The 22,472-nt window shown below is 40.1% G+C and overlaps 1 protein-coding gene across 5 annotated transcripts; it reads left to right on the top strand.

Moving 5' to 3' along the window:
• The first annotated feature begins 2,729 nt into the window (after positions 1-2,729).
• lhx6b (LIM homeobox 6b) lies at positions 2,730-13,660 on the top strand. Of its 5 annotated transcripts, none has more exons than XM_080466789.1 (9): positions 2,730-2,974; positions 3,653-3,783; positions 4,340-4,468; positions 4,759-4,880; positions 7,223-7,443; positions 8,722-8,822; positions 8,904-8,999; positions 10,086-10,245; positions 12,927-13,632. In XM_080466789.1, exons 2-9 carry the CDS (start codon positions 3,781-3,783, stop codon positions 13,007-13,009), a joined length of 915 nt encoding a protein of 304 aa, XP_080322915.1. In that variant the 5' UTR covers positions 2,730-2,974; positions 3,653-3,780; the 3' UTR covers positions 13,010-13,632. The 5 variants fall into 5 exon arrangements, with proteins under 5 accessions (XP_080322915.1, XP_080322916.1, XP_080322912.1 ...); XM_080466790.1 differs by having other exon boundaries at positions 2,743-3,067; positions 12,927-13,631; XM_080466786.1 differs by having other exon boundaries at positions 2,775-2,974; positions 10,074-10,245; positions 12,927-13,660.
• The last annotated feature ends 8,812 nt before the right edge of the window (positions 13,661-22,472 follow it).

Raw genomic sequence — 22,472 nt, 5'->3', positions numbered from 1 at the left:
AATGATTATGCTATTTGCAGTCTTTTAGACTATTGGCCATTATTGCATTATTGGTTGTTACTTGCCTGCAGGGGTCAAAAGGTACAGCACTTAGAACAGATGTGTCATGTTAAAACCCTGTTTGATCTACATCTATTATCTTGGGCATCATTGTCTCTAAGTGACGTGACAAACTTTCATGATTGTCCTGTCGTCATAGCACAGCTTTCTAATCAGACGATATAATTCACCGTCTGGTAGAGCCCGCCTTTTAAATTTCTTTTAAAGCTGCCTGCATCAGGGAGACCATTTCCTGTATGAAGTGATTTACTGAAACTAAAGACATAAAGAAAGTGGCCAACTTGGATGCAGATTGTATGAGAAATCCATCTGGACCAGAGGTGGAGACAGTGCATGGGAATTAAAAATGGTTTGTGGAAATTTGATCAATTACTTCTTCATCCGCCCCAAAGACAAACACTCAGTTTGGGACCAGACAGAGCAACTTCTAATAGTGGATGACATAAAGTCTTGCTGACTTGTACGTTGAAGTTTGAGGTTTCTTGCATCAGATTAGTGTTTGCGAGGAAACGGGAAAGATGTCGTGGGAGTGTAATAATCCCACTATGACACCTGCACTGAATCGACTCCACCCTGACCAGAGACAAGTCACTCATCAGACAAAAGCTCCACCCATAACGTCTTTCAAGAGGAGGATTCAGACTGCGGCAGAACGATGAACTCGAGCACATCCGAGGACGTACTTTAGGTCCATGGAGTGCTGACTGCCGTGTACATTTCTATATAGGTGTTTCATCTCAACTGCTCTAAACATTTATGGAGGCACTTGAACACTGAGACGCACTCATATGACAGCATCATCCGTCTGTGATAACAGGAATTTTCAGGTTTTGCACAAACGTTAAGAAGCAGATTGAGGGCTGCTGTCATTATGGACGTGAGACTAAGATCCAGCTACTTTGCAGACGAACAACTTTTGACTAATGTGAACAAACTATTGTGTTCTTCATTAGACATTTTATGCTTTACCGCCTTGCCATAATTCATATGCCCAGCCATTGTTGAGAATGACATAGTTCTTTAGAATGTGTGGCTGTAATGGAACTACTTAAGACCAACACCACATTAGTAATTGAATACCAATCTGAAATCGATTCTAAAGTTGCAATCACTCAAGTTTCATTGCATCCGTTACTCATCGATTCAGTTTTATATGAAAAGATTTGTAGAGCTGCAGAGCTGCTGTCTCTCCCTCTCTTCTACCAAACACTCACTTTGAGCATCAGCATTGTCTGGAGCTGTTGTGTCCAGCGAAGAGCAGCTCTGTTACTGTTTAACTGTTTACTGGAAGAGAAGCCTCCATTAACCCGGAACTAACTCAGCCTTTCAACCGGATACTATATGTAACATTAACATAAGCATTAGTCTTTATGCACAGTACATATGATACATCAAGTTCCTTTAATAGGTGACAGTGGCTCAGGTGAGAGATTCTTCCAGTTGCATCCTGGGTAAGACACTGCACTGTTCCCAGAGGATGTTGAGCACTTTGCATAGGAGCTGATGTGTAAAGCACTCTGACTTAGAAACAATGGAAATTAAATATGTTACTTCATATATACGTCACTTAAATTTTGTTTTTGTATGAACAATTTAATGAAGAGGCGATCTGTAAATGACTGCATCATGTTCTGGTTCCTCTGGGGTTTTAACTGTTCTCAGTCTCTGAGCTTCATTTGTTTCACTCCTGAACTGCAGTGTGTATGTTTCTCTGCACCATTATTTGTTTTCACTGAACAGTAGTGCAAACTGATCACAAATGAATTGATTAATTACAAAGGCTTCAGTCTAGAAAGACAGCATGTATTACCTATCTTACAACAGATCTTCTTTTAAACACCTCTTAACTGAAATATCCTCCAACAGCTGTCAACCAAGACCATTGTTTTGTCTGATTTGGCTCACAGCAAACCAAATTATTTACAATGTACCGGTCATCCATTGTTCAACTCATTACGCCAACACAAGAAAGACAGACACACAATTGCACACACTCACAAGTGAGAGTCACCAATTAAAATAATCCATGTTTCATGTCTGTGATCAGAAAACAGAACACGCAGGGAGAACATGCAAATTCCACAACTGGACTCAAAAGAGCAGTGAGGTCAGGCTTTTTGTCAGGTTTACCTCTTTCATTCTCAACGATTGCTTTTGAAGGATTTGAGTGCTTACAATATTCCAAGGCAGCCATAGCTACATAAAGAGTCCTAAATCTAATATAACGTCTTCGTTTTTTTTTTTGGTTCGGAACATTGAAGCTCTGGTGTTGTAAGAAAAAGCACCTAACGGGATTAGGATGCACAACATTGGAACACGAGTTCCTCCTGTGCACCAGAGATTAATTGATGAAAGTGTTGATCCACACGCAAAATGCACGGAGGGAACAAAGGGGAAATGATGGCTAATTATCCAACACGGTTTCACCTCTTGCTGTCATCTCTCTGCAATCAGCTCTGATAGAGGGAAGTGATTTCATCAACGTGGCCCCAAGATCATCCGCAACCATCACCCCCATTAAAAGAAAATCCAGTTCCCAGTTAATTGGTGGGTGTTTTTTTGTATAAATTTGCCTCCACGAATTTCTTCGGCGGCTCTGAAACTCTCGTGTGAGGCGGGTACGGAGGGTGAGGCCGGGGTGTTCCGCCTGGTCCAGCCTGCAGCATCACATCCTGTCTGAGTGCGCAGCAGAGGAGCGGCTCTGCACGGGACTCACTTTGGGAAGGGACGCTATATGGTGCAACTGCTTTCACTCACCGCCCCGCAAACTTCATGACTTTGGATTATTATTTTTGCAAAAAAGGATAGGAGAAAGGGAAACATGACCGCTGGGATTATCCGGAGTTTTTCCCCGTGATGCTCAGAAGAAACTTTTATCGGACGATGTTTTCGCTCCTTTGGGGAGGCTCTCCATGTATGAAGTATATGCGCTTTTTTTTTTTTTTTTTTTTATTCCAACAGGCCATCACGTCTCATTTTACTGCCTCCAATATTTATACCCTAGCTGGTAATTAACATAATCTTGCATTCCTGTTAATTTCGACAAGTGAAGGACAACACGAATCCGGATTGCCACCCAAACGCAGATTTTTTGGCAGTTCATGAATGCAGCTGTAATCACGCTGGGGAGCCTCAAGTACATAAATTGGTCCATCACGAGAAAGAGACAATCAAGCTCCTTTATGTCTCAAGATCAGCTGCAGTTTCTGCACATTGTCTGTTATGAATAGACCGATCTCCAATTGAGCCTCTTCACTTAGGAGATTTTTTCGATTTTCGATTATACAGCTATTGAAATTAGGATGTGCCGCTCTTCTCCCTCCCTCAGCTTGGTGGCTCGGTTGGCTTTTTTTGATTGACAGATGAAATTGACACTCGGGTTGCCTCTTATCAAGCGAAGCATTTCAATCCACCGCTAATTGCAGATATAGTGCCATCTTTTCTTTTCACTGCGTTTGATTGCATGGGAATACAGCCTCCTATTGCGCACAAGAGCAATGATCGATCACATATAGTTTTTTTCTTCTTTTTTTTTTTTAACCCCCCCCCCTCCCCCCTTTTCTAATTGCATCAAAATGTCTTTTGTTGCCAGGGTTTAAATGCAGGAGAAACTGTTATTCGTTGTTTTGGACCGGATATAATGTGGGTTGGGGCAGAGATGCGTAATGCGCCGAGCGAGCTCCATCTCCTCTCCAAATAGGCAGCGTTCAAGACCCGAAAATGGTGAGTCACAAACATCTGGGCGAGTTTGGGCTTTATATCTTTTCATTTCTTTGTCTTACAGACGCTCTCAGCAAACTTTATTATTTATTTATTTATTTATTTATTTTTTGCGTAACGTTATTCCCTGAGAGCGCAAGTTTGATCGGGAGGAGACGCAGTTTCTGTTTTCAGACCACAGACGGAGCGCGATAGACGCAAAAAAAAAAAAAACAACAACACACAATTTAGAACATGACGCAACAACTTCAGGCTGCGATGTGTTAAGAGTGGAGCTTAAATCAAAAATGTGTACGCACTTTTCCTGAACCACGAAAGTGCATGCGCAAACAGGTAACCGTGACTGAATTAATAAATCAGGAGCTGCCACGGGAAATCAAATTATTTTCTCAAGAGAGAAGATTGGATCTTCATTTTTGCCATCATGATGGACTAATTTTCCAAATTAGCTCTACTTAAAAAAGACAGACAGAGAGGAAAGAACAATAGAAATAATTTCTTGTAATTTGCATGACTGAAATGCCTTTTTCTTGACTTCTTTCCCATTTTCCCGGAGCAGTCTAAATCCGAGGTGAAGAAGGAGTCCGGGGAGTGCAGCCCCTCGGAGGCCGCCTGTCTTTGCTCTCCGGCGGCCAAGAACCAGTGCGCCAATTGCGGCATGGATATCCAGGACCGCTACCTGCTAAAGGTGAGAAATATCCATAAATAAAAACTATAAATACTTCCATGAGGCCGTTTATTTGTTTTGGACGATTCATACTTCATTGTTTAATCGCTTCTTTGGCCTCACTTTCGCTTTTAAATCTATCTGAACTCCTTTTATTTGTTCTATGAAGAAAAAAAAAACTACATTCATTAAAAACTAATCACTGAAATGAATTTCGGGTATTTTATGTGATTTTTTCTTTTTTTTTTATTCCCACTCTCATGTTGATGACCTTTTTGTGTGGATGTGACTGGATGTTTGTGGCTCCGCAGGTCAACAACCTGAACTGGCATCTGGGCTGTTTGGAGTGCTCCGTGTGCAGAGCGTCTCTGCGCCAACACACCAGCTGCTACGTGAAAAACAAGGAAATCTACTGCAAACTGGACTATTTCAGGTAGAGCACGACTCTGCCGCACGGATGACCGCTTTTAACCAGAAACACGTTGGAAACACCTCACTTGTACAGATCAATAGAAATTAATGCAGTCCTCCGATCTTATTATTATTATTATTATTATTATTATTATTATTATTATTATTATTATTATTATTATTATTATTATTATTATTATAGTCTTTAATTAAGAATTATTTAACCTCGTTTGATTGAGACTGCTAAATTCAGTCGCTATTAATCGAACTGTTATTATTATGCAGTTCAGGTCGTCTGGTCATTTGCTCATTTCAATTTCAACCATTTATTTTTCTTTTTTTCGTTTTGAGTAATTTATTAACAAATATACCTCGTCAATTTTCTGGATGTTCGTAGTTCCGATGACATTTAAACGTCCCATTTAAATATGGCGACATATAGCGATTTAAAACTTTAAATAGATATGTGTGACAGGGTTAACCAACAGACAAATATTAGCAATGTAAATACACAAAGAAGATTAAATGCACTTATAAATGTAGGAGCAGTACATATAAACACTCTCAAGAAATACAATCCGAAAGAAGGCCAAATAACACACTTATAAAAAGTAATAATTAAATATATAAGCAAAATTAAATACTATTCTAAATTGAAATGCTTGAAATGTAAATACAGGTAACACTGACCTATATATTAATATAATTTCTATACAGGGAGCGATTAGAGGAATAACTGAACAGACAAAAAAACAAAGAAAAAACAAAGCCGAAGAAATGTGTACTTGAAAGACTTTAAGGTACATTATGTTAACAAGTGGTCAGATTTCTCACACAGTCTGATTTGTCTATATTCAATGAATATGCATCTCCATTTTAATGTAAAGGATTTCATTTCGCTTTTAATGTAATTATATGGTATTGGATTACATTGTAATAGAATTTTTAAATCTGAAAGACAATAATTTGAAAATGCAAGGGATTAGTGCTTTTACAGAATAAATCTTCAAATCATTCCTTTTTTTTTTAACCCTGAATGAAAAGAAACAATTTTGCACTAAAGAAAAAATGTGTTACGGTGTATTTTAACCAGGTGATTAATTCTTCCACATAATTTGACTTCTTTCTGGTTATTTACATTGGTAATTGATCTTTTTCTATCCAAAATTATGTTTGGTATCCAGTATAACACAATTTGTCTTCAGTGGTGATTAAAGAATCTGTTCTTTTACTGTGACTCACTGAAACCGCGGGCACCTTTGTGTTATTAAAAGGAATTCTGTGTTCAAAGCAGTTAGACTTAATGAGCACACCACTCCAGAGAAAAGAGCTGGATCACCAGTCGGCTGCACTTAATGTCGTGTTGCGTTTCAGAGCAGGCTCTGGACTTTCCATTCATTTATAAACAAATCACAGAAACACAACATGAAATACGAAAAATTGGTCATTTTATTTGATTGATTTATTAGTTATATTCAATTCCGTTCTTGTTATAATATGTGATTCTTCCCCAAATTGACTTGATTAGTTAACAAAGGTCAAATGGATAGTTTCATCTTATTAGCTACTTTTATTGCTAAATATAAAACCTTATTAATACAGTTTTTAACTTGTTTATTCGTTCTGGAATTGTATTACCACAAAGTGGCAGGCACATGGGTAATGAGGATTAGTTTCCACTGGTGGACATGAGGAACATCTGACAATCTATTTCAAGCTTTTTGACTGAGTCATTATATTTACTCTTCAAAATGTCCTTTGATTAAATCCTTTTAGTGCCAAAGCAATGAAATGTTGATGCTTTTAAATAAGTTTTTGCTTTGGGTTCTACCTTTCAGGCTACATGTAAATCCTGTGACTCGACCCTGCAGATTGTAACTGTTGTGGGTTTGCTGTTATAATGTGAGATTATTCCTTCCAAAGGTGATGAGATTAGTCAAAAACTCCAAGCCTGCGGTTTAACTCTGGAGATGAACTGAGATAATCAGCAGGTAGCTTTGAGCATACTGTAGTTAGAAGTCACAGCAGAGAGTTTGAACCCCTTTCATGGCGGAAAAAAAAAAGATAAACGCTACACCGATTTCACGTTTATGGAAACCATATAATTAAAATAAACTGAAGACCTCTGTGCCAATACACTGCATTAAGTGATGCTTTTGTAAAGCCATGTGACTTATAAGGATGAGGCCTCCTGAGGCCTTAATAGTAATCAGGTAGTGACCCTTTCAGGATTGCTCTTGAAATGTTTTTTTTTAATGCCCCTCCCAACAGTCACATGGACTTTACACCGTTATTACCGTGCTGCTCTGATTTAAAGAGATTCGCTCCGTGACCCTCACCCGCTCTCGTCCTTCTCCCTCACAGTAGGTTCGGCACTAAGTGTGCACAGTGCGGCCGGCAGGTGTACGCCAGCGATTGGGTGCGGCGGGCCCGGGGCAGCGTGTACCACCTGGCCTGCTTTGCCTGTTTCTCCTGCAAGAGGCAGCTGTCAACCGGGGAGGAGTTCGGCCTGGTGGAAGGCCGGGTGCTCTGCCGCAGCCACTACGACATCATGCTGGACAACCTCCGCAGGGCTGCTGAGAACGGTAAGACCACCCATGGGTTCAGAACAGCAGGTTTAACCACCCCACACGGCAAGTTTACATCAATTATAACATCAAATCTGACTTCTCAGAAAATAAGTTTCATTAAAAATGCTCCAAATTTATCTGATCTGACCTGCATAGTTAGGGTTTTGACATAATAGGACGTAAATTTGGAATTCATGCATTTACAATGCACATTTTTTGGTATTTTCAGACAGAAAATGTAAATAAAACCAGGTTGACGGCTACTTGGATCTGGACTTATATATATAATGTTAGAATGTATTTATTTTTGTTAAGTGTTATCCCCTCCATCCACTCTGACTCTCACCGTACACAGACCTAATAGTCATGTTGAATACTGGCTTTCCCCATGTCCGGTAAATCTTTTCATTCAGTCTGCAAGTGTTGTAACTGGTACATTAATGATTTTGCATTGATATTTTTAATAAACTATTTCGTTCATGTCTCTCACACTCATCACAGATTCAGTTTTGAAATGTGTGTTTTCACAAGATAACTGATAGTTTGAACCTTTACTTGTTAAATCATGCTGGGGAAACAGCATCCCTCTGATCCCAAGATGTTTCCCTGGTGCTGCACCCACTCAGAAGCTCTCTGGTGTCTCACGCCACACTTTGAAAACCTTAAATCACAAATGGTCGCAATTCAACACTTATTGCAGGTGAATTCAACCTCAACATTTGGTTCCTAGAAGAATATCCTCCCTTGTAAAATCTTTGATAAACTGAAGGAAAGCTTAAGCACCTTAATGGGGGGTTTCATAGTGTTGGATGATGAGCTCTTGGTGAAGACTTTAACTTCATAATGTGTTTCATTTTATAAGATATTATAGCTGTTTGGGTCTTTAGGTAATATAAAGCATAACCGGTCTCCTGCTCACTCTCCTTGGCACACTCTCAAGAGGAGACCTGCTCCACACTTTGAAAAGCCAAACCGGCACAGGGAGAACATGCAAACTCCACACAGAATAGCCTTTCAGCGCAGAAGCTAAACCCAGCCAGCTCATATCTCACAGTCTCCAAAAAGTCACTTTTCAGTGCAAAAACAGTTTCCCATGGTGTAAATACTTTGGATTGTGTGGCTGTTAGCAGGAAAACAGTCTAATTATGCGCCACAAGCTGTTTGGAGAAATCCTCAATTTTCATGAAACAAACTTTGTGGAGCAATCCCAAGATTTGTTTTTTATTTTTTTGTTACTTTGAAGTTGTGGAGCTGCACAATCTGAGTTTGTGAATGATTTGCATGTGTCTTCAGGCACGGGGCTGACTCTGGAGGGAGCGCTGCCCACTGATCAGGACTGCCAACCAAAACCAGCCAAGAGGGCGCGCACCTCGTTCACCGCTGAGCAGCTGCAGGTACCTGCTGCCCCGGGCCCGAAAGTGTGTCTTCAGATAGGATCGTTTGCCTCATGTGTGTGGATTTGCATGCCTTCGCAGGTGATGCAGACTCAGTTCGCTCAGGACAACAACCCCGACGCTCAGACGCTGCAGAAACTGGCAGAAATGACAGGACTGAGCAGACGAGTCATACAGGTAGGTGGCCGATAAGCAAACGTGGGAGCTACCGTGGTGTTAATCGTAATGTGGGTTGTGAGATAATTAACATAACAAAAGGAGAAACATGTTTGCTTTAGCGTTATAAAGTTCACTGTAATTGACTGAGGGATTTTCTTAGTAATATGTATCTTTATTATTTTGGGAAATTTGTTTGCAGCTGAGGAAAAACTTTTAAAACACACAACATGATCAGTGAGTCACATATATTTAATTTAAGCAAGAGCAACTTAAAGAAATAAGCCAGTGTCGAGTCAGAAGTGCAGAATGCCATAAACGATTGCCTTCTATCCTGGGGTCCGGCACCTACCAGTTACTTTCTATAATCTAGAGAAGTGCTTGGAATATGCAAACTCTCCTCATACGCTAAAGCCTTGTGCTTAAATGAGATGGTAGGAGTGGGTGTTTGGCTTCACTGTAATGTTTTGGCAAATCACAGATGAAAGAGGGGGTCTGAACCCCTTCAGGCAATCTGGGGGTTTCCAGTGGGGGAAAAAAAGAATAAAGCTTGTAAATTCTGTGAAATTAACCACAGAGATTGTAAATTAGCTCCATAGTTACTTCTACAAATCCATGAAAATTCTTGTGTCATGTTGCGGATATCTGCTGACCTGATCAGTTGTTGAACTTGTTATAATAATTCAAAACTGGTTTAAAAAAAAAAAAAAAGGTTCAGAAGAATGAAGGAAAAGGGTAGATTTGTAATTTGTCCCCAATTCTAATCATATTATTTTGATTCAATTTGAAACAACATTGCATGTAATCATCACTTAAAGCTCATTCAAAAAACATGTCCAATATATTTTTCTTGAACTCTCCACAAAACTATATACGTTATATATCCTCCTGCAACCTATTTTCACCAGATCAGCAACACTTTTAGAGGATTCAGTAAGAAAATGGTAACATTCAAACAAGCAATAAGGAGTTCCCTTTACAGTCTTGTTGCAGCCAGTGAAATCTTCTTGTTCCCCCAGTGATCTGGGGAGCTCAGTGTATTGAGCGCAGCGGTCACGCTCGCTGGATGTTCACATGTCCTGTCTTATCCCGGAGGTTTGGTTTCAGAACTGCCGTGCGCGGCACAAAAAGCAGCCCCTCCAGAGCGGCTTCTCCCAGAGCGCGCCGCTGTCTCGAATGCCGCCGTCGCTGCCAGACGATATACACTACTCCCCGTTCGGCAGCCCCGACCGACCCCACCTGCTGGCGCTGCACGGATACCTGGACAGTGAGTGTCTTCACTCTGCTTTGTGTCACTGCATGTCACAAAAGCTTATTTTATAATTTCACGACGTTTCAGCCCTGTGATTTTATTACATCGTATGACACACAACTGTTGCGCTCAAGTGAGGAATGATGACGTTGAGTATGTTTTGTTTGTGTTGTTCCACATTTATCAAAGGCTGAGGCTCATTTTCACCGACATCTGCCGTAGTTTTGGAGAAAGTAATCAGAATTTGACATAAAAACATCTGGGATCAGTTTTGAAAACATTATTCACTCTTGTGAATTAAACCACCAATAATTTCTAGTTTGAAAATGAGTCTAACACATTATGCATCACATTAACTGGAGCATTCTTCATCTTCTCCCTGTGACATCCTCCCAAAGAAAAAAAATATTATTACTAAACAAGGGCTGAAACCTTTGAAGCAGAACTAGACTTCTTCAAACTGAATATATACAGTGAACATGTGACCCTGCTTTTGAAACATCACCTGGATTCTTCAGAATAGACTCTGACTATAGACTCTAAAACAAAACGTGTTTCTTTTAAGAGGCAGGCACAGCTTATTTTAACAAAAACATCTGTCTGCTGAATTGAATGGAGAATCCTGACCCCCAACCCGAACCAGGGTTTGAACCCCCCCCCCCATCCCTGACCAAGGCAGTTTTTCCTTTCCACCATCACTTATGCTTGCTCATGTGGAATTGTTGGGTTCTTCTCTGTAGAAATGCCTTGAAACGACTGTGTTGTATTTGGGGCCATAGAAATAAAATATATTTTCGCTGAGTATAATTAAAATTGGACCGTTTCAAACACCTCAATTCATAAAACTGCACTGGGACTTTAAAGAATAAATTTGAATTATTTCCACCATACCTGCGCTGTTTGGGTAAACCCGGACAAATCAACCAAAATTCTTTAAACCTGATCTTTCACAAGGTTTTGGTAACACGTTTTCTTTAACACGTGATTGAATAGCATGTGAGAGAACCACAATACCTTCAGAAGGCAAAAGGTTCTCCCTCCATCTGATGTTTATTTTGTCCATTCAGGGCTACTGTAGAAACATGGCTGTCTTTCATGTGACTTTCATTTGTTTCAGATCATGCTGCTGGAAGTGTAATTTATAATGTTAAATTTTTTGCTGTTATTTGTAATGTTGCAATACAATAGATATTATTTAGTGAATTAATTAATGTATCTATAAAGCATCAACATTTGGCTCCATAAATTCAGCATCTGGCCATATTTAAATTTTTTCATCACTAGTACATGTTGAGTAGTGTTTGTTTTGCTCCGGTGTGTAGGAGAGAATATAAATATATATGATGTTACTGTGCGGAAGGATTTGACATTTTTAGCTTCAAATATTCTTTATTAACTCATTTTAAGTCAAATAAATTGGTTTTCTTCGCTTTTATTGATATGATAGTGTTACTTTTCATGTAATGTGAATATAATTAAAAAGTTTGATAAACTATTAGTTACATGCAAAGAGTACATTGCCGTGATTATCCTGTCGTCATATTTGTTGTTTTGTTTAAATCATATCTGCTAGAACAATGATATAGAAAAATTTTAAATGTGTCGTAAACTGGTGAGAAATGTGTGTCTGGGTGCAGGTGCAGTGGAAGAAAAAAAAGGCTGTAGGGAAATGGGAAGCGAGCGCTTCTTAAATCAAATGAATTAACATCAAATACATCTGTTGAAGAGTATCAGGTGTGAGAACTGAGCGACGTCTACTAAGCAAGTTGGAACTCTGGGTGCGACCCCTGTGGAAAGGAGCAGCTGAATAGATGCTCGAGATCGGTGTAGCCGTTTTAGCGAATGCCGCGTGCCTATGGGGTGATGATTATGGAAGGAAAGTTTCGTAACATATTTTGGCTTTAAGGTGAAGGAGTAATGTAAAACCATTAAAACGGTCATGCGGGGGAAATCTGGAACTATCCATGTAATGGAAACATGCAGTGAAGGTTTGAACTAAACTAAGCCACTCCCTGGAGAATCTAATGACCATTGTTTGTTATTGTGTTTTTAAAAAAAAAAGTTGAGCGATTGAGGATTTTGTGTTTTATTTCCTCAAAAGTTGACGTGATAATTTAAAACCTGTTATGATTTTTTTTGGGAGGAAGTGACAATAAATCAACCACTTTAAACGGCTGTTTCTGTAACATCATTCATTGGTTTTATTCTTCTTTAGTTTGATTTAATTAACTTCAATGCAGGGGTTTCAATACTTGCAAACCTGTCTTATTATTTATGAGAGGCCTCTCTCAGTGGTAGAGAGAAAGGCATATCTTCCTCTTTAAAACTGAGACAGGCCTCCTTCTTTTTGCTCTGGACAGATGCGTGACATATGTGTTTATTCCCAATCTTTCAGGAAAAAACAGCATTAAGGAGTTGTTATTTTCTTAATTGAATGGGCAGAAAATCATGGTAGCTTGTTTTCTCCTGCTCTGCCCACATTTACCTACATGAGCAAATATTTTGCTGGTACCTCATGTAATAATAAATCAACCTATGCTGACGAAGATAAACCCTTTTTTCTCATTTGTGTGTTTTTTTGGCGACCATTTAAATGCTTTTCAGAGTTTACATCCCTCGTTGCTATTATTGTCTTCAGCTCAATCACAATAAACTTGCTCACGTCGCTCCCCGTGTCGTTTCTCTCCCCCGTGCAGCCCATCCCTTCTCCGTCCTCGCCGCCCCGGGCCACTTGACCCACCCGTCCATGTCTCTGCCACAGCTTCCCATCAGCCGCTGACCCCGGTGCGTCTCCGTTTCTGTCATCGCCAGTGTGACGGTGTTGTGAAGAAAATGTTGGTTTGGGATGTCCTGTCGACCACATCTGCTCCGTTTGGGGAGCGGGGTCCTCGGGCGGCTGTTTCCAATCAGTGGGATTCTTCATTGTGAGACTGCTGATCCAAACTGTGGCGATGTCTGCGGGCTAACACAGAAGTTGCTTTCTTTTTTTGGGGGGGAAATCAAGAAGAGGACCACGTTCCCTTTTCTTTTTCACGATACACCGAACATTGCATCCAGTCTGGAGTCATTCCCTTTTGTTTCCCCTCTCATACCATGGCATTTTAATTGCTGCAACATGAGCTTTCACAGAGGCAGAAAAGAGTGTCGTAGCAGTATTCCAGTAAAACCTCAGCATTTTTTTTTTCTCATTATTTTATATCAGTGATGGGCACATTTGCAGCTTTACTGTTGTTCGTTGTGGTATTGTTGTCAGAAAATGAAGATCCTTATTTATTCAAAAACAAGCTTCACTTTTTAAAGAAAAAAGCACTTTTAATTGTGTCTTGAGATGAAAAATGAAAAAATAATTCAGTGATTGTACATTGTAAATACTGCTATGGTTTAATAAAATGTATCAGCTCTGATGTGTTTGAATGACAGATGAACGATGGACTGTCGGGTTAGTGTGTGTGTGTGTGTGTGTGTGTGTGTGTGTGTGTGTGTGTGTGTGTGTGTGTGTGTGTGTGTGTGGGGGGGGGTGTGTGTGTGTGTGTGTGTGGGGGTGTGTGTGAGATAAATATACACAAGAGTCCTTATTTTTTCTCCCGCAGTCACTAAATCTAAAGGTCACCCGTCAGAGGCTAAGTACCTGCACTAACCCGTCATTGAGAGCAATATCCCGCCACAAACCTGCACATCGTCTCCAATTTACACGCCGCGCTCGACAGGAAATGGCATCAATCCCACTGTGAAAAGCGATTATGGGCGTTTGCTCTCAAAGCGTGGCCATTGATCGGGCAGTTTGTTGGCCTTTGTGAGCTCTTTTACCACAGATTATCCACAGCTGTTAACATTGATTGACGGCACTTAAGCTGCTAACATGACGGTAGATTGAATGGGCGAAAGGTAATCGTGAATCAATGTGCAGTTAGTTGTTTTTCAAACAGTATGGAAGTCCACTCTTTCCAAGAGACTGGTGTCCACTGATAAAAGATTTCAAGTTCAGTACATGTGTTTATTTTATTTTTATTTTTTTTCTGACACTACACTATTATCTCCATTTACTGTTGAAAAACAACTGGTACATGTTGAAGAAAAATCTTTTCCTCATTGGGTTTTTTTTTTTACATATCAAGATTATTTTTGATGCTACAACTCTAACCCAGGACTAATAGTATGCAGATGTTTGCTGCATTCTAAGGAAACAATCCTCTGTACAGAAGTCATCAGCACTTTTCCTTTTTGACGAATCACTGAGTGACTTTACAGATGGCATTTCACTCACATGCGAGCTTGTAACCCACATCTGATAATACAAACATACTGATCACGTGGTCGCTGTATAACCTAGTTAGCTGCACCACCTTCTTATGGCCTGTATACTATCTGTTGATTCTTTTTTTTTTTTTTAACCTCAGGTATCAAAGTCTAATTAAATTTTTGGTATAAAAGTGATTTAAGAGAGGAGATTCTTTACCGTATAGGTTTTTGTCTTTGTGTTTAGCCTTTTCTTCCTGTCTTTGTGCAAAGCCTCTACACTAGTGGGCTCACCTCTGCACTGACAGTTTCAGATGACAGTAGAGTTTCTCCTGTTGCTCTTGGAGGAGCAGAAGAGACAAATTGACCCTGATCTACTTACCTCAGATAAAAACACACAGTGGTTTCTCTATTCCGCTCAGAGATTTAATTAAAGATGCCCAAATGTTGACTGGACCAGGTGTGTGCAAATGCTTGAATCGTTGTGTTTTTCAGGAGGCCTGTGTGTGTGTGTGTGTGTGTGTGTGTGTGTGTGTGTGTGTGTGTGTGTGTGTGTGTGTGTGTGTGTGTGTGTGTGTGTGTGTGTGTGTGTGTGTGTGTGTGTGTGTGTGTGTGTGTGTGTGTGTGTGTGTGTGCGTGTGTGTGTGTGTGTGTGTGTGTGTGAGATTCTTTCTCTGATTCTGTGTATGACGACGGCTCTCGGATTTGACTAAACTTCACCTTCAGATCAAACTTTCTTTTCATCAATCACTCCCAATCAGTTCAGTCCAGGAGAAAACCCGTCGAGGAACACGGCGCCGCTCCCTGTAAGACATTTTAGAACAAAAGCCGTCTTCATGCTGAGCAGAGATGATTATCGGGCTGACACAGTTTGGGCCACCTGCCAGCACTACACTGCAAAAACTGCTTCGCCCTCTCAGATGCGAGCGCTCGAGGCAGCGCTCAGGCATGTCTCCTTCCCTGCACAAGCATCCCTGAGTGTTTAAGCCTCCCCGTTTTGTCATGCTGTCATGCGTCCGCCTCGGTGATTGGCAGCCTCAAGTGGTTGCAGATGAAAGCGGCCCCCCATGCTAATGAATAGGCCCCTGATTGCAGAGCTCGCTCGCTCACTGAATTACAGCGTCGGCCGCCTAATGAGCAGATACACTGCAGTGCCCCTCGTCTCCGCATATTCACATTTCTCCCCTTCACGCTGATGAGCTCTCCCCTGCACAACAGTCAACAAAACCTCTGTGGAAGATTGCAATATGAGCCATCTTCATCACCCCCTCACCCCCTCCCTCTCCTCCTCCTCGAGTTCATTTCAGATGCTGCCATATGCTGGCATGGCCTTCTGATTTTTTTTTGTCAGTTTTTTTTTTTTTTTCTTGCTTCACTTGTGGATATTATTTGACAATGCTGATGATGATATGCAAAGTGTCTGAATGGCTGATGAGCGTGACAATGACTCAAGTTTCTAAATTAAAATGTAAGAAACTGAGTGATGAATCCGTACATTCCATCTTCTCACTTTAACCAAGTTAGGATTGCAAGGAGCTGGATCACGTTCCATCTAAGATTAGGTGAAGGGCATTACATCGTGTCACACAATCGCTCATTCATACCTTTAGGCAATGAATGCTCCTTAAATAACCTGGCGAGCACGTCTTTGGATTGTGAGGGAAAACCATAGTATATGGAAGAAACCCACACGTGCACAGGGAGAATGTGCAAACACCACAGATGGGCTGTAAGGCAGAAATCAAATGTGGCTGTGTTGTGAGAGTACTAACCACAACTTAACTGTGCAGCTCTTTGTAAAAATACGCAAAAATCAAAACTACAAAAACCAAAAATATGGCCAGAGAAGTCTTGTGTTCAAATCCGCTTTAGCTGTTTCAGGAGCAAGTTGTGACACAGTAAACCTCGATGCAGATGATACACAACATTACAAGCCCCCCCCCCAATAAGCTCTTTGGATTTACTGCTACAATAAGACAATAAAATATTTCCGATATGCTCTTACTCCATATAAGGCTAGAGAAATACTTTATTCACTTAGAGGTCAGGATGTGAGATAACATAAACAAACCACTTCCTCCTCGTACAATTACACTGGCCAACTCCAAAAAAAAAACAAAAAAAGAATCCCACCTACATTCGATATCGTCTGTTCTTACTTCCGTCTGAGAGGAGATAGAGACTCTAAAACATCAACATACTAAAAAAAAAAAAAAAAGTTTTAACCCTCAACCAGCCAAACTCCCCTCCTTCACAAGACATGAGGTTCAATAATCTACCCTGATCCATGGGATCCTTTCTGCACCATTATTTCATATGCAAATTGCTGGAGCCTCCAAACTTACCTTGTTGTTTCTAAAACCATCACAATAAATTGTTACAGCTTTTTTTTTGGCAATCCCTATACAAAAAAAAAAAAAAGTTTAATTGAATTTAGCTGCACTGTGGCTCGGTTGGTAGGTCGTCTTTCATTTGGAAGGCTGTAGGTTTGATTCTACTCAATATACTTATAGAAAAATAGAGGTGACATTTGTGAACAGTGCCGGAGGCCACTAAAAAATGGCGGCTTGGAGAAGTCGGAAGGACTCCGGGAGGGGAGCTGGAAGGCATTCACTGGACTCAAGGATGATGTAGAGAATTTATTACAGATTAAGTTAAGATACGTCTTAGAGATGTCAGAGAGAACAGAAGTACACAGAGGACTCCCTATCCCAATTCCGAGGAGCCGACCTTCGGGGAACGTATTCATGAACAGACCCAAAGCAGACGAAATAGGAATTCAGATAAGGATGTGTGCGGATGCTTTGTCTCAGTTAGGGACATGATGACTTGTTTTTAGGGATAAAGTTGAAGGTCTTCAGACTGTATGATTCCGGTCAATGTCACAAAGTGTATTTCCTGTGATAAACTAGGTGAAAATGTAGACCAGAGGTCAGGCCAAGTTGCATGGTCAGTTTTTCTTGTGGTCTTGATGCACATACTACTCACAGACATAAAACCACAAGAATTGTCATAAACTGATGACAAAGCTCTTATCAAAACAAAACGCAACGGTGCATTCTATATTCCGTTTTGTGGAAAAACCTTAACTAGACACACATATTTAGTTTACTCCCGTCCCGGCGTGACTTTTACATGAGAGTTTGAAATCCCCCCCCCCCCCTGCTCGTTTTCAACATCTTTTGCTGCATTTTCCTTCAAGCAGCAGCTGCATCTCCCTCGAAGCGCCGTGTCTGACTTTAATGCCTTCCATCAGCTGTTCGCTGACACCGGCCTCAGCCTGACTTTGCCACTCAAGAGTGGAGTAGTGTGTGAGGCTTCAGAGCCGAACCACGTCAACAAACAGTAGTGCGACGGTTGACACCACACCAGTGAACATTGCAGGCCATGCCTCCTTTCTTCAGGAAAACTGGACCACGGTGAATTTACTTTTGTGGCTTGGGGTGTTTGGTTTAAATGTGGATATTGCACAGGCCTACCATTTAACCCGGCTATAAAAGCTCCACACAACTGGATTCAGGATCGTGTTTCTAAACAAAAGCGAAACAAAGCCAAATGAATTGATTTGACTCCGTACTATTGGCCAGTACATAGTGTGCTATAGAAATTCACTGGAATAAACAGAGAGCCTTTTCTCGTGTGTAAACTATGACTCTTACAGTAGCGCACAAGAGCAGGAGGGCTGACGAAAAGTAAGGAAATGGCTGAAACTTATGATTCACTTTGCCCAGGCCGACGGCCAGCCGTGCACTATGCAAAAATAAACACGGGACTCCACAGCAGGTTCCCAGAATGTGTTTATTTTGGGGGGACGACAACGGCTTTTGAAATATCACAGCACTTGAGTTTGATTCATACGAGGCCCAAGCTGGATCTGAATCACTCCCCAGAGGCATGTTGGAGACAGAAAAGTGCTGCAGGTCAGGTACAGGTAGTGGTACTCCAGCACACCTGAGGATGCTGGGAATTACTGAAGTTTACTTTAACAGGGGCAAGAAACCCTCTGAACCTAACTGCTCATGAATACCAGCCTATTTACCTCTCTCTTTTCTGCCAAAGACAAATTTAGACTAATCGAATTGTGCTTGTACCGACAGAAAAGTCCGAAAAACCCAACCGCTGGACTATAAACGTCCAGCACAGGTCTGGCATTCACATTTTCTCCCTGTTTAATATCCTGTCAAGTACATTCAGGCAGTGGGAAGTTCAGTGGGTCCACGTTGTCATGTGTTTTGAAGTAGTGTGCTAACTTTATGATTACTTTTTTAGCACTTAAGGTGCAACAGCCACCGTCTTAAAGTCACATTGAATAAACCGTAACTTAAAAAGCCACTTTAAACCAGGTTTTCTCTTTATGTTCACAACATCCAAAACAGAAATAGTCAGTTATAGTTATTTGTAAACCAAAGCAAAAGATAATCTACACAATGTGCCCGTTTAGTTTTTTTTTTTACCTGAGATGTTTAGAATGTATGGATTCATAGGAATATGTTAGCGTAAATGCACGTATCATACAAAAAACATATAAAAGATTATTTTGTTATTTTATTATTGTACATCCCTATTAAACGGTCTTTAATCTGCCAAATATCATGGAGCAGTTGGGCGTCACTCTTCTTCACCCTCACCCATCAGCTCAGTAACCTGATTTCAAGGATATAAACAGTATTTACAGGCAGAAGAAGGTTTTCTACAACATGGTGGACAGGGGTTTTAAAAAGAGAGGAAATAAGAATATGGCGATAATAATAATGTAGATTTTAATAAAAGACTAAGCTTTCAAGCTTTAAGATTAATAAAAAATGTATGGAATAAATGTAAAGATTGCATAATGAATTGGAAGACGATAAAAACATCATACGTCTGATGAAATCCTTCAAGTAGCGCCTCCATTTATTGCCGACGAATCTGAATGAATGGATGTTTATTGTGAAAATGCTTTGTTTAGAATTTAGCATTTGTTGTAAGAAAACAGTGGACAGCATCAATTTATGAGTTTAGAGTTTAGTTTCAGTCAGCCCTTGCTTCATTTGATTTCTGTGTTTTGACCAAACTGCTGGTGAAGTGGCTTCGAGCACTATGAGTGGAGGAATACTTTTAATACTGAAGTGACAGGGCGGTCATCTTTTTCAAGATAACGAAAACAATCGAATTGTTGTGTAGAGGATGTAGCTTTACAAGATGTCCCCTTCTATTCTCTGTTTTTTTTTTTTTAACCTTGCTCTGGAAATCAACAAAGGTTTATCGAATAATTTCAAGAAGAGAAGATTGGAACAAAACCGGATGAAGGAACAACTACAAACATCCTAACCTTAGCAGACTAGTATTTTAAAGGCAAACTAAAAATTTATTCAGTTCTGCTCAACCAACTAATGCTAATTATATCTAAATCGGATGCGTTGTTAGGGCTGAAACAATACTGTATCACATATGTTGGTTTCCTCGACTTATTTTATCTCTTTTTCAGGCACACACTCATTAACATGAATATTTAAATTGAAAGATTTTTTTAGTTTTGTGATACATCAACTCCCCCGATTATGACAAACTCCATAGTTACAAGATTCAAAATGTCCTTGAATGGGCAATTTTGCCAATGAGGTTGTATGTCCTGTTTTAAAAAGACTTGTTGCCACATAATATAAAACTAGTGTTCATCATATTTTCAAAAAGCATTATTAGTTTGGATAGAAATGTAGAAGTTACTGAATATGGTGATTTAAGTTAAAACAAGTCTTTGGTGTTACAAAGTCCTCAAACATCAGTGTTACAGGTCTTCATCTTTTCCAACATACAAAGTTCTGTCTCCATACTTTGCCTAATAAAGCCAGTGACAACAATGAAATCCGTTGTATTATTAACAGACCTGTAAGATAGAAAATAAGAAGAATGTTAAAAAAGGCTAAAAACAGCTATTTCATAACTTCAGGTTTTCCAAAGTTTTCCAAACCGAGCCCCCCAGAAATCTCCCTTTTTTTTAAGCTGGGGCCATCATCTTTAAAAACCCGTTGTTAATATAAAAACCAAATGTGTTTTGGTGTCATGTGACATTGTAGTTTAAACAGTTTAAATGCACACGGGAAACATTTCGAAGCCGTGGATTGACATTCATATACATAATGTACAAGTAATGTATACTGAAGGTACATTTTATTTCATGTCTGATACTTTTTTAGCTTGTATTTTGTCTGCTGAGCTCTTTGTCTTTACATTCTGGGGGGGGGGGGAAATCGTATCTTGGATTTGGGTTAAGCATCAGACGTATGAGTAGCAATGACTATTGAGGAGGTGAAATATGTACTGTATAATATACAGTACTCATTATACGTTTACTTGTTTTGAGCATGTGTGGTGTATAGTCCACAGAGTCTGTCTTAAAGAATATTTACTGACACTTCAGAATATGTATGTAAATATATATTTACTTAGATTAACATGCTAGTTTTTCAGGCCTTGAGCAGTCAAAGTGAAATTTGTAGCAACAGAACATCATTGTTTTTATATGATGAAAACAATAAGCTCTGATGCATATTATTGGATCCGATGTGTAAATTTATAAAATAACAAGTAGAAGATTTTAAAGCTGCAAAATTAGTTCTGCTATGAATATAGTCACAATTTTGCATATATCATGTGTCATACATAAATCTTAGCTATAATCATAATTGAAATATAATTCTAAATTCGCCCTTAGGATATTTTCATTTTGTACAAATGTATAGATTTTGAAAAAAATGTATTCTCATAATGTAGTACCACTATTCTCCACATGATGGCAGTGTAGTCCTATGACGTCCTGGTGACACTTGACAATGTTAAAACTACTAAAGTGTCCTTTGAGTGCAACAGTAATGCCCCACAGATGCTGACAAGAGTGAGAAAACATAATAGTTTCTATTTACTTCTTATATCCAGGCAACACACTTTATATTCTGAAATATTAGGATCTGTACACAGTGGCACAAGTGCTACCATGCTAAAGGCTTATATATATTGACAGAATCAAGGCATTATACTTTTGTATGTGCTTCCTGTGCCAGATGGTTGATGAATACTGGGATAATAAACGGCAGTACAGAAGCATTGCACAGTCAACGTAGAGGCTGGTGGAGTAAAATGTAAAAAGTAAGGCACTAAACCAGATCAGCGTAACCAGGCGAGGTGATCTTCACTTGAGGATGATGATTTCAGGAATCAAGAGTCATGCACTACAGCGACAGGGACTCACACACTGTATGACGGCACTGAGAGACGTTTGACCTTATAAAGTGTGTGTGCTAGCATGTGTGTGTGTGTGTGTGTGTGTGTGTGTATGTGTGTGAACATGAAGCCAGGTTTCCAGTTCACCCATACCTCCGCCCTGCGTTTCTCTATTCATTTCTCAGGGGTCTTCTCTTTCTTTTGACTCGGCCCCTGCATTGTTCCTGCTTCCTCCTGTTTCTCTCCAGCCCGCAGGGCCGTCCTCGGGTGAAACCAGCTTCTCACGTCGCTTCGCAGCGCATTGTGTGCACCTTCAATTCTTGTGGAGAAGGCAGCACGGGCCCTGTTTCTGGCCTGCAGGCCTCACCGGTTTCTCCAATCAGGTCAGACCAACACCTGAGGAGGGTGTTGTCATTGTTAGACTGCATGAGGCCCAAATATAGCCCTCAAAGTCAGATCGTGCTCTTTCCAGGAGTGATTTGAGTGTGTTTTCAAACAAACCTAACATCTCTGTTAAAGAAAATAAAAAAATAAATATATTTAAAAAGAATTACAAGCAAGGTTTCTGTTTCTTGGCCTTTCACCACCATTAGCCTAAAAGTTGTTCAGCTAATGATTGACTATCTACATGAAAGGAGACACTGATTTAATTCAATTTAACTTAATTTAATTGTCAATGTATTTCTTTCCCTCTGAAACCTCTGCAGGGTGTCGTGTTGCATCCTCTTCCTACCAGGATTGGACACCTCAGTGGCTCCTCCCTGCTCTGCAGAGTCAACAGCCAGACTCACCTGTGAAATCTGGTC

This window comes from Lipophrys pholis, assembly GCF_963383615.2.
Source record: "Lipophrys pholis genome assembly, chromosome: 7".
In the NCBI taxonomy this organism is placed as follows: domain Eukaryota; kingdom Metazoa; phylum Chordata; class Actinopteri; order Blenniiformes; family Blenniidae; genus Lipophrys; species Lipophrys pholis.
This window is presented reverse-complemented; position numbering and strand designations above follow the sequence as displayed.